At 35.9% G+C, this 12,782-nt stretch overlaps 1 protein-coding gene across 3 annotated transcripts; it reads left to right on the top strand.

The window, feature by feature from the left end:
• Positions 1–2,011: 2,011 nt before the first annotated feature.
• LOC113701476 (putative late blight resistance protein homolog R1A-3) lies at positions 2,012–10,517 on the top strand. 3 transcript variants are annotated; one of them, XM_027222157.2, is made up of 6 exons: positions 2,012–2,258; positions 3,664–7,218; positions 7,291–7,569; positions 7,820–7,865; positions 8,654–8,896; positions 9,847–10,517. In XM_027222157.2, the coding sequence occupies exons 2-3, from the start codon at positions 3,669–3,671 to the stop codon at positions 7,452–7,454; spliced, it is 3,714 nt and encodes a 1,237-aa protein (XP_027077958.1). In that variant the 5' UTR covers positions 2,012–2,258; positions 3,664–3,668; the 3' UTR covers positions 7,455–7,569; positions 7,820–7,865; positions 8,654–8,896; positions 9,847–10,517. The 3 variants fall into 3 exon arrangements, with proteins under 3 accessions (XP_027077958.1, XP_027077956.1, XP_071914549.1); XM_027222155.2 differs by having other exon boundaries at positions 2,015–2,258; positions 3,664–7,569; XM_072058448.1 differs by lacking the exon at positions 8,654–8,896 and having other exon boundaries at positions 2,015–2,258; positions 3,664–7,569.
• The last annotated feature ends 2,265 nt before the right edge of the window (positions 10,518–12,782 follow it).

Below are 12,782 nucleotides of genomic sequence, written 5' to 3'. Positions count from 1 at the left end.
GCCAAGTGCATTTATCTACCCAGCGCACGGTTGTACCTTTTTTCTCAATTCAATACTAAGTAATTTTCATGGTGATCAAGTATAAACATGCAAATAAGAGCGAGATAGATAAATCATATCAAAAGACAAGAACTTTGATTGAAAGAATTAATCAATTCTCTTTCATAAGAACCCTAGCCCTAGAATAAATTTAGTCTGATATAATGAAGAAATTAAACCACCAATTCAAGAAGTAATACAAAGGAGAAAAATTGAGGCTCCTCAGTGCTCGTCGCCAACTCTCTCGCTTGCGCTTCTTGATTTACTTCTCTCACACTTGATCTTGATCTCCAAGATAAACTATGAGAGAAGATGGAAGAATGTGCATTCCTTGCTAATGTTTTTCTTCCCCCTTAAACACCCTCAATAACTCCTATATATAGCCTCTAGAAGTTACAAGTGAATCTCCCTTTGATTAGGTTTCCTTCAGTTTTAAAACAGAAGCGCTCGTCAAAACTCAATGAAGACCGGCGATAACACTGGCGCAAAGACTGGTGCCGGAGTTCCTTCGGACTTCAGCTCCTCACTCCGTCAGACCAAGACCAATGATAAAATCGGCGCCGGAGTTGGCCTCGCCAACTTCAATTCGTTTCCTTCCTTAGCCGTTCTTGATCAAAACCTCTTCTTTTTCCTGCAACATCAAAACAATACCAAATTCAGTAACTCTACACCATTGTGGGTGCAAAAAGATATAACTAGTTCGTTACAAAACTACCCATTTAATGACAATTCACACACTGTCACACCGTGCGTGTGCTTAAAGGAAAGTAAGCAACCTATTACAGAAAGGAAGTGAAGGGGGGGAGAGGGAAAGGCATAAGATGCTAAAAGATTTAAGGCTACAGCCTTCTCATTTGATGCTTAATAAAGTAATATGAATTCAAGTATCCTGTAAGGCTAAAAGAAGTAAGGCAGTAAGGCTTCTTTGTTGCTTCCACAGATTTGCTATTACAGATCATGTATGGAAGTGGAGCTGGCTTCAATCACGACACCATCATTATCACGTCTGGGAGTGGATCTTACGTTCCTTGAAGCTGGTAGCACTTGCACAGAGCCACTCTCTCCCTCTATTTGTTTGATTTTATTTTTGGACCCTTTTATGGTGGTTGGACGGGTAATGGTGGCTTCAAGTGTACTCAATGAATTAAGATGGGAAACAAGGAAATTTGGTGCAAAAAACTTCCACATTTTCATCTTATGACTCCTTATGTTGATTTTGGTCTGAGACAGTGAGAAGGCCAGAGATATTGGTATTGTTATGAACATCAAAATCACTTGTTCATTTGGTCCTTCATGTTTAACAATTAGCCATTAACCCGGTATTGGGATCATGCACTACCGATGATCACCAAATTAATGCCATTTTTGAAGCACTACAGATGATCACCAAACCAATGCCATTGATGAAGTCTGCATTTGTACTCTCTATTCTTTCCAAAGAATGGCACCTTCAGCTTTGAAGACATTTGGAAGCGCCTAAAGGATTGGCTCTATGAAGAAACCTGGTGCATATGGTCTAATTTACTGTTAGCTTTGTCATTTATATAATATTTTTACAGTTATCCCAATTTTAGCCTAGAAAATTGGCTGTGTTTCCGCAACCCATAGATTTTCTCATATTCCTGTCAAAGTTGTCAAAAAAAAAAAAAAAGATAAAGATTAGCCCCACATTGGTACAGAGCTACCAATAAAAATGAGGGACAAATATGATAACTTTCTCCTCGATAGAGTGATTCCTCGATGAGATATCCCAGTAAGTTGTCTTCATTTGCCACAACTGAAGTTGCTGGGAAACTGTGGTCACAATTTTTTATTTACTACGGCACCATTTCTCATGTGAATGAGATGGCGTTTTGCGACACTTACCCAATACGATATGTATATAGATAAAACCATTGTTTATCTGGAAAAACAAGCGGCAGCATATTATTGTGGGCAAGAAAAGTGAAAAGCATATTCTTTAGAACAAACCTTTGTTTTGTGGGCAAGAAAGTGAAGGGCTGCTATTGTCAGTGAAGTATCTCGTCTCAGATATTCAGTAGTGACTGTCACAAATCTGCTTGCATTGTAGTATATTCTTAAAGAAATCCCACCAAAGTTTTGCATTTATTGTGATAAATTTGCTGATATTTGACTACAAGAGTGGACTAAGAGGCGGTTTGTTAGGGAGGCGCCTGACGTTTGCTGGAGCTTCTTGAAATAGAGCTGATCAACAATAGGTATTTTTGAATTCAAGGAAATTGAAAAAGAAAAAAAAAAGGAAGAATAAGTTGATTAATTATTCCATTTCCTCTGCTGTTTATATATTCTGTATGTTGAAGGAAAATTATAAAACAAGGGAATGAAAGAAAGAGTTGCAGATCAAAATCAGTTTCTTATTGTTTGATACCTTATGCATGTTTGGGTTTTTACTTATTGTGTCAGTTTCTTGGTTGTTTGATACTTTCCTTGTGGTTATTGAAACTATAATCATCTCAAAACTAATAAAAAGGTAAAAGAGCTTCCATGGTTTAGCTTTTTTGTTCTCAAATAAATTGCTAATCCATTGCTAATCGCAATTTGCCTAATCTGAACAAAATACAAATAATAATAACATAAAAATGATAGCCATGGATCATGGAAAGTGAACCCTTTTGGTTTTAGCCATTTAGCTTAGGATTGGAAATCTCTAAACTTAGACCAGCCTGGTTGGATTTTAATCTCTAGTCACCATTTTCTTCTGAGTGATGTTTCTTGTTTTATTCGTTTTGGTGCTGCGCATATTTGGATTTGATTCAATATTGTAGTGCTACAGATTGATTTTCTTTCATAATTTTTTTTTTTCGTAATTTCAAGTTTTCTGATCTGCTGCTAATGGCGATCTGCCCATCTGAAATTACATTACATTTCGAATTGCTCGTTCAAATTTACTCTGTTTTTCCACCAAAAAATAGAGGAAAGAAAATCACTAATAACTTAGGCAAAAGTTTTGGCACAAGGAAAAATTGTTCAAAAAGTTTCTCATATTTTGTCAAATGATTTTTTGCCCTTTAACTTTAAAATGTTAACTTGACATTCCTTATAAATTTAAGTTAGTGAAATTTGGTCCAGCATAATTTTCCAAACATTTTTTAGCCTGAAGTCACCATCTGATCTACATACAATCATTTTTTATGTACCAAAAATGTTATATCCCACTTTTTTAATAGCAAAATGAGTACGAATTTGGTCAAATCTCACTTTTTAGGTGACAAAATGAATATGATTTGGATTGCATCCTATTTTTTTGGGGAGCAAAAATAAATATGGACTAGGTGTTTGTTTGACTATAAATGGAGTTTAAACTTTTTTAACCCTAAAAAAGTGATCATATATGGGTCACGTGATAGATTCATGATCAAGGATGAGTAAAAACTTAAGTTGGGATCAAAATTTTATTAATTTAATTTTTCCAGGGACGCAAAGTTATTATTTTTAAAGTGAAGGATGAAAAAATTCATTTAACAAATATGTGACTGACATTTTCAAAAATACATACGGAAAAAATAAAAAATAGAGAGACTTTATTAGATCATACGAAAGTTGTAGATTTTGAACATCAATAGCTACTAAAGACAGAAAATCTGATAGCCGAGTGAAAAGCAGGTACCATGATGAACAACTCCTCCAGCAAAAGAACTATTTGCTGGGATTGTGCTTTAGATTATGTGAAGCACCGGTCTCCTACGAATGATCTAAAGATGGGGATACGTCTATTGGAGACCTTTGATCTGTATATTAGAAAGTGTAAGAGGAGAAGGTGCAAGCAGGGTGCGTGTTTGGAATGTGATAAGGAGGACGAAGGTGATGCCAAGTCTGAAATTTTGAGACTTAACAGTATTTCGCTCAAGTTTCAAGATCTGGACCATCTTGTTAGGGGGATAACAGATGGACTTGACTCTGCTCTTTCTAGATATATTCAGTCTGGTGCATTAGATTTTAATGCCGTTAGATATGATCTCGAAGAAAGCATGAGGCAGTTTTTTGAAACAGACATCAAGGAATTGGACATCATGTTGCTTTACTACTCGCTGGGAGATCCACAACTAGTTATGGATTTCATTGATTCCATTTCAGTGAATCTGGTGGCGCTTCTTCGCTACAGAGAGTCCTTCATATTTGATGAAGTTCTGGAAGCTGTAATGGAAAACCTTCAAGAGAAGCTAGTGTTCTTGAAAAGTTTCGTTCGCTTTGCAACAATACAAGGCGTTGAGGGTCAGCCACTGATAGATCTGTTGGTTCACGTTGAAGTTGTGGCTGTCAATGCTGCAAGCCTGGCTTCTACATTTTGGTTTCGAAGAAACAATAGAGGAATATGCAACGAAATGGAATTTGAAATTTCTCAATTAATACACAAGACGGTTGATCCCCAAGTACGAAAGATTTATACCCATGTCCTGGAAGCTTCCAAGTTATCAAGATCATCCTGCACTTTAGCTCTGAACGAGAATAGGCTTCTAGTGGCTGAATTTATTGATTATCTCCTGCGAAGTATCATGGGAAACATATCAGAATGTTATACCAGTTTCCTGGTAATAATGAAGGATCAAATGCTAAAACTCCTCGAGGGAGTAAGATTCCTGAGTATCCTTCTAAGCCTACGGCAGGAGAAGTTCGATGAGCTAAATGATGAGATGAAGGATCTCATTGGAGCTGTGGTCTCTGATGCAGGTATTGTGAGTTTCTCCCTTTTTGTGAATGAAAAGAAAGAAGGCTTGCACAGGGACATAGATCCGGCACTTTCTGATTTGCTCGAAGTGCTCAAGTTGATCATTGCAAAATCTGCACACGTTTATCCAGAAACATCGTCATCATCACCACTTAGTTTCCCTAAGACTAACGAGCTGGGCTCTCTTGATCGTCTTCTAGAAGCTCTCAAGGAACTACTGAGTTCAACAGCTGATTCAATTGCTTTTCCAAATGATCAAATCAACACAATCCTAAAGGATCTTTTATTCTTAAGATCTTTCCTAGGAAATATTGTGGAGAAGCGCAATGGAGATGAAAAACTCCAAGCTTTCTGGAGTCGTGTCATGAATGTTGCATACAGTGCAGAATTAGAAATTGACTCTGCACTACTTGGTGATAAACGTTTGGATGCTATTGCTGGAGATATCCAACTTATGAAGATTGAGGCCAAAGAGATCTATGATAGCATTAGATTTGATAGTGAAATCCAGAGAGTTACCAAGACTACTATTAACATGCCATCACAAGTTACTGCTCCAATATCCAATGAAGTTCTGGTGGGTCTCAATGATGAGGTAGAAAGTATAATTGATAGACTTGTGAGTGGACCTTTGCAGCAGGATATTGTTGCCATTGTGGGCATGTCTGGGCTTGGTAAGACAACACTAGCCAATAAAGTTTACAGTCATCTTTCGGTAGAGTACCACTTCCACATTCGAGCTTGGTGTTGTTTTTCTCAAGTTTATACCAAGCATAGTTTGTTGGCTCAGATTTTGTGTAGTATCAATTGTGGAAGTTCTGTCCAGTATCTTGAGATGAATGAAGATGATATGGCTGAGAAGGTATACAAATTGTTGAAGAGAAATAGGTATCTCATCATTTTGGATGATGTTTGGGACATTATGGGGTGGGATTTGTTGAAACACTCACTACCAGATGATTGCAATGGAAGCAGGATTCTCTTAACCAGCAGATTTCAGAAATTGTGTTGGCAAATTAAACCTGGTAGTGAGCCTCACCATCTTCGCCCACTTACAGAAGATGAGAGTTGTGAATTGCTGCAGAAAAAGCTATTTGCCAAAGAAGATTGTCCTCCAGTATTAGGTAAAGTTGTAATGCATGTAGCAAAGTACTGTAAAGGCCTACCTCTGACAGTTGTTCTTGTTGCTGGAATTCTTGCTACTACTGAGCAAGATTGCTGGGAAGAAATTGTAAGACGTCTAACTTCCAGCATTTATGTTGACAATGAACATTGCATGAAGACACTTGAGCAGAGTTACAATTATTTACCGGATTATTTGAAGCCATGCCTTCTTTACTTCAGTGCATTTAAAGAAGACCAAGACATTCCCGTCCGAAAGATGTTATGGCTTTGGATCTCTGAAGGGTTTGTGCAAGAGATCGAAGGAAAGAGTTTAGAGGATGTGGCAGATGAGTATTTGATGGATTTGATTGGGAGAAGTTTAGTTATGGCTACCCAACATAGATCTTTAGGTGGGATCAAAGCTTGCCGGATCCATGATTTGATACATGAGTTTTGTGTGGCGAAAGCTAAAGAAGAAAGTTTTCTACAGATTTTACATGAGGATGACTTTTCAACATGTACTCGACCATGTAACCCCCACCGACTGTCTATTCACCCCAGCATCCCACATATAAACCATGTGACTAGGATTGAGGGGCTGTCTTTTCCCAATTTGCATTGTTTGCTCTTCTTTGGAGATAGACCTACACTGCTGGAAGAGAGTTCATACAAATTCCTATTGTGTAAACTTCTTAGAGTGTTGGATTTGCAGAATTGTTCTTATCCGACTTTATCGTTTCCAAGGGAAGTAGTATTCCTTGTTCACTTGAGGTACCTGAGAATTAGAAATTTTTTGGGGAATATCCCATCTGCAATAGCTAGCCTCTCAAGGTTAGAAACTTTTGCAGTGGAAGGAAACCCTAGACGTTATTTGTTACCAAACACTATCTGGAACATTAAAACATTGAGGCATCTTGTCACATCAGAGTTTGGAGGTGGTTTCATATTTCCCATCGACGGTCTTGAAGGCTCCCCTGATTTGAAACATTTAGACACCTTAACCCTTGCAATTGAGGCCCCTCCTCAAAACTTGCAAAAGATATTGTCAAAGTTACCGAGCATCCGTAAGCTAACAATAACATCTGTTGGAAATCACGGTGGGATTCTCGTGTTGAACTACTTGAGTCGACTAGAGTCACTTAAGATAAGAAGGTTTGACAGATATGAGTTTGAATTCCCATTGAATTTGAAAAAGTTGACTCTCTCAGATAATTGTCAGCCATGGAGTAAAATTTCAGCAATTGGAAAGCTACCCAACCTTGTAGTGCTTAAATTATACCGTGATTCCTTTCTGGGGGAAAAATGGGAAATGGAAGAAGGGGATTTCTGTAACCTTCGATTCTTGAAATTGTCAGAGTTGGACATTCGCTGGTGGACAGCCTCTTCTGGTAATTTTTCCTATCTTGAGAAATTGGTTTTGGATAATTGTTATAGGCTGAAAGAGGTCCCTTCTTGTTTAGGGGAAAGTGTCACTCTTGGCTTGATCAAGGTGATAAGGTGTAGCCAGTCTGTTGTAAATTCTGTGGAGCAAATTCTGCAAGAACAGATAGATTTGGGAAATAAGGGCTTAAAGATCGTTAATACTAACGAAATGAAAAATTGGGATGGTTACTTTTATTCTTAATGACAACTCAGAAAGAGAGTCCTATTTCCTCTCATCACATTTTGCAATGGTGAACCATTGATGCATCTTCTTCAATTGGCAGAGAGTCAAAGCAGAGAAGAATTCCACTCATTAGGTTAGACCTACTTCCACAGTACTAATTGCGTATGTTGAATCAGTTCAATGATATAATCATTCATATTACACAAAGCAATTTCTGGCGGTTTGCAATTCTTTTGTTTGAATAGTCATGCATTTATGGAATCAAAACTATCTATAAGATATTCTTGTGATGTGTTCTCCCCGTTCCCTTTTTTTGTTTTAATGTTTGTTAATGTATAAAATAATCATCCCAATTTCTAAAATCTTCTTCAATATGGCTACAGATTGGTATGATCCTTAAAACCGGCTGAGCACAAGCATAAATGTCAGGTACACACACATTTTTATTTATTTTATACATATCAGCTTAAGTAATGCAGACTAGCTTTCTTTTCTTGAAGCAAATAGCTGTATGCCCTGAGACCTCCTTTTTTCCTTTTATCGTTTTTTTCTTAAATGCAAAGAATGCTGTGTGCTCTTGTGACCTTTTGTCTGGAATATGTGTATATGGTTAGTGACAGCTTGCAAACATGAGGAATTTTTTTTTCAGTTTTTCTTTCTTTTTTCTATTTTTCACCGTCTAGACATATGCGTTTGTTCCTGCTTATGTCATTGTTTTTTTCTTGAAGATGAACCCTGTTAGATGGTTCTAATAAGTACTATTTTCTGTGTGCTTACTCTTCAGTAATAATTTGCTTGAACAGATATTTCATGGATTCTTGTTTTCCTATCTCACTGATTTAGCAAAAATGTGCTGAAGGTTTCTCGGGGTGGAGGAAATTCAAACTTGATGAAAAGATGTATTACAGGAAACTCTTTAAGTTTTTATACTGTTATTATGTTCTTCATCTGACTTGGTATGCATTCTTGCTTCCCATTTGCGATTAGTTGGTAAAGTTGCATCTTCAACAGGTGGCTTGAATATATCAATATCAGTCTGATTTTGTATCAATATCTTTGGCTTGTGCAGTTTCAATGAGTGTGTGTGTGTGCGGGTGTGTGGGGGAGAGAGCAAGAGAGATGATGGCCATTTTCAGCTTTTTCACAAATCATGTATACAGCATTTTGATTTAATTTCTGCACTTTAATTTAAGCACATCTATTGTGATTCATCCTAGGAGCGATTCTGCTGCATTTTTTAGAGTACGCTGCATCAACACTTCAGATTTATCCAGGTCCAATATTTGTTGGTTGCTTATCAAAGAGGGAAGAGAAGATGTTTCAAGAAGGGAAAAAATACAAAAAAGAAAAAAAAAAAAGATGGAAGAGAAATATATCATCCCAAATTCTGAAATTTTCTTCAAATTAGTTTCAGATGTGTATGATCCTTAAAACCAGCTGAGCACAAGCACAAATGACAGGTATATTTTTCAATTTCTTTTATGTATTGCAGCAAAGGCAATGCAAACTTGGTTTCTTTTCTTAAATCAACTAGCTGAATGACAGAGACTTTCTTTTATGTATTGCAGCATAGGCAATGCAATACCTGTACATTGGTTAATGCCAGCTTGAAACACAAGAATCTTAATTTCAGTTTTCCTTTTTCTATTTTGTACCATCTAGATGTATGAGTTTGCTCGTGCTTATCTCCGCTTTTCGCCAGAGCTTTTGTTTAACATGGTCTCATTGTATGCTCTAAACTATGTGAACTAGTTCTACTTCAGAGCTGACCATTAGCCATCTTCTTTTGACACCTTCACACACATAAAGAAGCCAAAACGAAAAAATTTCAACGTGTTGAAGTTCGAATATATTCTTTAATTCATGAAGATGAACCCTGTTAAATGGTTCTGGCAAATAGTATTTATGTGTGTGTAATCTTCAGTACTGATTTGCTTTGAGATTTTTCATGGATTCTTAATTTCACGTCACTGATTTTGCAAAAAGATGCTGAAAGTTTCTGGGGGTGGATGAAATGATGAAGGCATTTTAGACTTGATGAAAGGAATTATTACCAGATAAAAGGATGTATTACCAGAAAATCTTAAGCATTTACAATGTAACTGTGTTCTTTAGATTTGCATCTTGAACAGGTGGCTTTGAATCTTAGTATCGAAATTAGTCTGATTTAGAATCAATATCTCTGGCTTGTGCAGTTTCAATGAGTGTGTCTGAGAGAGAGACACAGAGAAAAAAAGCGAGAGAGAGAAACCATGTAAACAAGTTTCAACTTTCAGCACTTAGATTAATAAAAAAGTTTTGATTTAATTTCTGCACTTTAATTTAAGCATAGCTATCGTAATTTATCCTATGAACGAATCTGTTGCATTTGTATGAGAATAAGCTCCATCAACACTTCAAATTTATCCAGGTCCAATCTTTGACGGTTGCTGATCAAAGAGGGAAGTGAAGTTGTTTGAAGGAAAAAGAAAAAGATGGAAGAGGATCATTTCCTAACTTTTGCTCATTGATCAACAGCCAGCTAATGGAAAAAGGAAACCAGTGAAAAGCAGGAATACCCCAACAGCATGAATATCACGAAGAAGTGGACGTAGCGTTTAACCATGCCATGATTCCACTACCATGATTCCTGGTCAACGCATTGGCAAGTTTGAACTAGTTTGCTTTCTAACGCTTGTGAAGGTGAACTACTTTCCGTAAATTATAAGTTGCTGCTAGGTAGTTGTGCATCCTCCTCTAAGAATGGCTGTGAAAGATTGTGCGCAGCATGTGCTTCTCTCTCTCCCTCTCTCGCGTCTTTTGGGGGTTGAAAGGGGGGATGGTAAAGAGGTAAGTAAGGGGCAGTGGAAATTTATTTAGAAGATAGTCTGACGGTCATTGTTTGGATCAAAAAGTGATGCCCAAAGCTGCCACATTTTCTGTCTTGTGCCATTTGACATTTGATCTGAAATAGTTAGAGAGCCAGAAATAATATTGAAGCTAAACTGGCACCTCTAAAGTGGTTTGTTCATGTCTTATTCTTTATTGCTCAAAATTGTAAAGAAGATGATGAAAGCCATCTATTAAGGTTTTTTTTTTTTTTTTTAATGTTTCCATTGGCATTCAATCAAAAGATGATCAAAGCTAAACTGGCGCTTCGTGTTTGGTGGTCTACATATGTACCCTGTTCTTTTCTATGAAAAGACATTTGGAAGCACTCAAATCATTGGTCCTATCTTTTGCTGATAAAACTCGAGAGCAGATGGTCAAATTTAGTCTTAGCTTTCTGATTCACCAATGCATTTACATTTTCCCCAGTTGAATGTTATCGTGGGCTTTTATTCTTCTGTTCTATTTCCTGTTCTATTTATGGGTGGGCAAAATTATCCGCTAACCCAAAAACCTACTATATCCGATCTGATTCGAATCGAAAATTATGGCATCCGATCTATATTATTTGATCGGATCAAAAGAGAGTCAAATACTCGCTAAGATGCGGGATGGGTTAAGGTCACATAATTAAAAACCTGCAGGTACTCGACCCGTCCCGCGTGTATATATTTTTTATTTTTATACAAATACTATAAAATAATATTTTTAGAGCTAAATACATAATTTTATTGAACAAATTGTATTACAAATATAAGAGACTATAGTTTATTTACACGATTCATTTGTAGAAATCATAATCTTATGTTTTTATAGAAAAGAGTTTAATTAATGTGAAACATATATTTAAAAAATGTGCTATTTATTTCAAACTTTTATTGATTTTAATTTCTTTTATTTTTTTTTCCTTTTCTTGTATTCTCTTTGCATACTTGTTTTTTGGTGGGAGATTTTTTTGAGAAACAAATCTTTATTAAATCTTAGATGAATGTCTGAAATACAAAATTATATTAGTAAATTATTTTTTAAACAATTAAATAATAAGTATAGTGGGATGGATACCCGTTGACTCGAACTTATCTTAGCGGGTATCCTATAATCGGATATCCGCTAATATGCGAGATGGATAAGGGTTAGAAAATGGCTGAACTACACGGTGCGGATTGGATCAGTCAAATGATGAACGGGACGGGTATCCAATTCCCGCCCACCCTAGTTCCATTGCCTTGGAGAGTTGAGAAGCATCATTTACATGAAACTTGATTCCTTTCTGCACGTCCTCCAAGAAAGAGCATTAGGAAAAAAAATAGATAATGGAAATGTAGTAGAAGGCTTTTGCCTGTAATTGTCAGGTATAGATGCTCCAATTCGCTATTTTTTTTCCTTGTAATCATGGTTCACTGTCACGGGTCTCGGTAGCTTCGCTATCACGGTTGTTCCACATCCGTCACGGTATATCGGCTAAGTATCAGGTGATACGCACATTATAACACATAAAATTTTTTTTAAAATTTTGAAAAAATTACTAAAATTAGAAAATACCAAAAAAGGCACAATCTGAAAAAATGCCCTTGTCGATTTTGAGTGAACTCGAATATTTTGGTCGATACTATGCATCACGGATTTGAATTAGCAATATCGAATAAGATATTTTGGCATGCATCACGGACATGGTATCGGCCAAAAGATTTAGGGTGCGTTTGGTTTTACAGAATTGGAATTGAATTGGAATTGAAATTCTATAGAATTAGAATACTATGAATTGGAATTCCAAAACATTGTAATTCTTTTGTTTGAGAAATGCATAGAATTGATACAGAATTCATTTCGAATCCCAAATTCTTTGTTTGGACGGGAGAAGAATTCATTAAGAATTAGAATTGTTTTCATCTAACATTTGCTTACATAAAATTTTTCTTTTTTCTTTTTCCTCTGTAATAAATTTTTAACATTTAGCTAATTGTTACTAAAACTTCAAGGAAAAAACCAATTAGTGCCTTTAATAATTTATTTTTTCTTGCATTTAACTAATTGTTACTAAAGTTTTAAAGAAAAAGCTAATTAGTTCCTTTTCTAAAAAAAAATTCTTAATTAAATTATATTAAATAAAAACTAATTACATATTCTAGCTTAAAAAGTACATATTTATCAAGTTAAAACCTTGATATTTTTTTCTAAGTTAGGAACTTTAAATTTTAGAAAATTAAAAACCTACTCTATATTAAAGTATCAACTAACTGTCTCACCTGATCTTATGAAATTAAAATTGACAGTGCGATTATTAAAGTTATGAGCAAGAACATAGAGAAACATTGCAACTGCTTCTTCAACTGTAATATTTATAATATCCCTCAACCCACAATGCTCACTTAAATTTGTACATAAAACAGTAAAACAATGTTTATTGAGTCGAAGTTGCTCTACATAAACTCTGTTGTTTCCATAATAAAGACGCCAAAGATATATTTCACGTGCTAC

The sequence above is a fragment of the Coffea arabica genome, chromosome 7e (genome assembly GCF_036785885.1).
Source record: "Coffea arabica cultivar ET-39 chromosome 7e, Coffea Arabica ET-39 HiFi, whole genome shotgun sequence".
Taxonomy (NCBI): domain Eukaryota; kingdom Viridiplantae; phylum Streptophyta; class Magnoliopsida; order Gentianales; family Rubiaceae; genus Coffea; species Coffea arabica.
This window is presented reverse-complemented; position numbering and strand designations above follow the sequence as displayed.

What these genes read in the sequence shown, in the direction of transcription:
- LOC113701476 (XM_072058448.1), top strand. Translation starts at nt 3,669, where the DNA reads ATGATGAACAACTCCTCCAGCAAAAGAACTATTTGCTGGGATTGTGCT.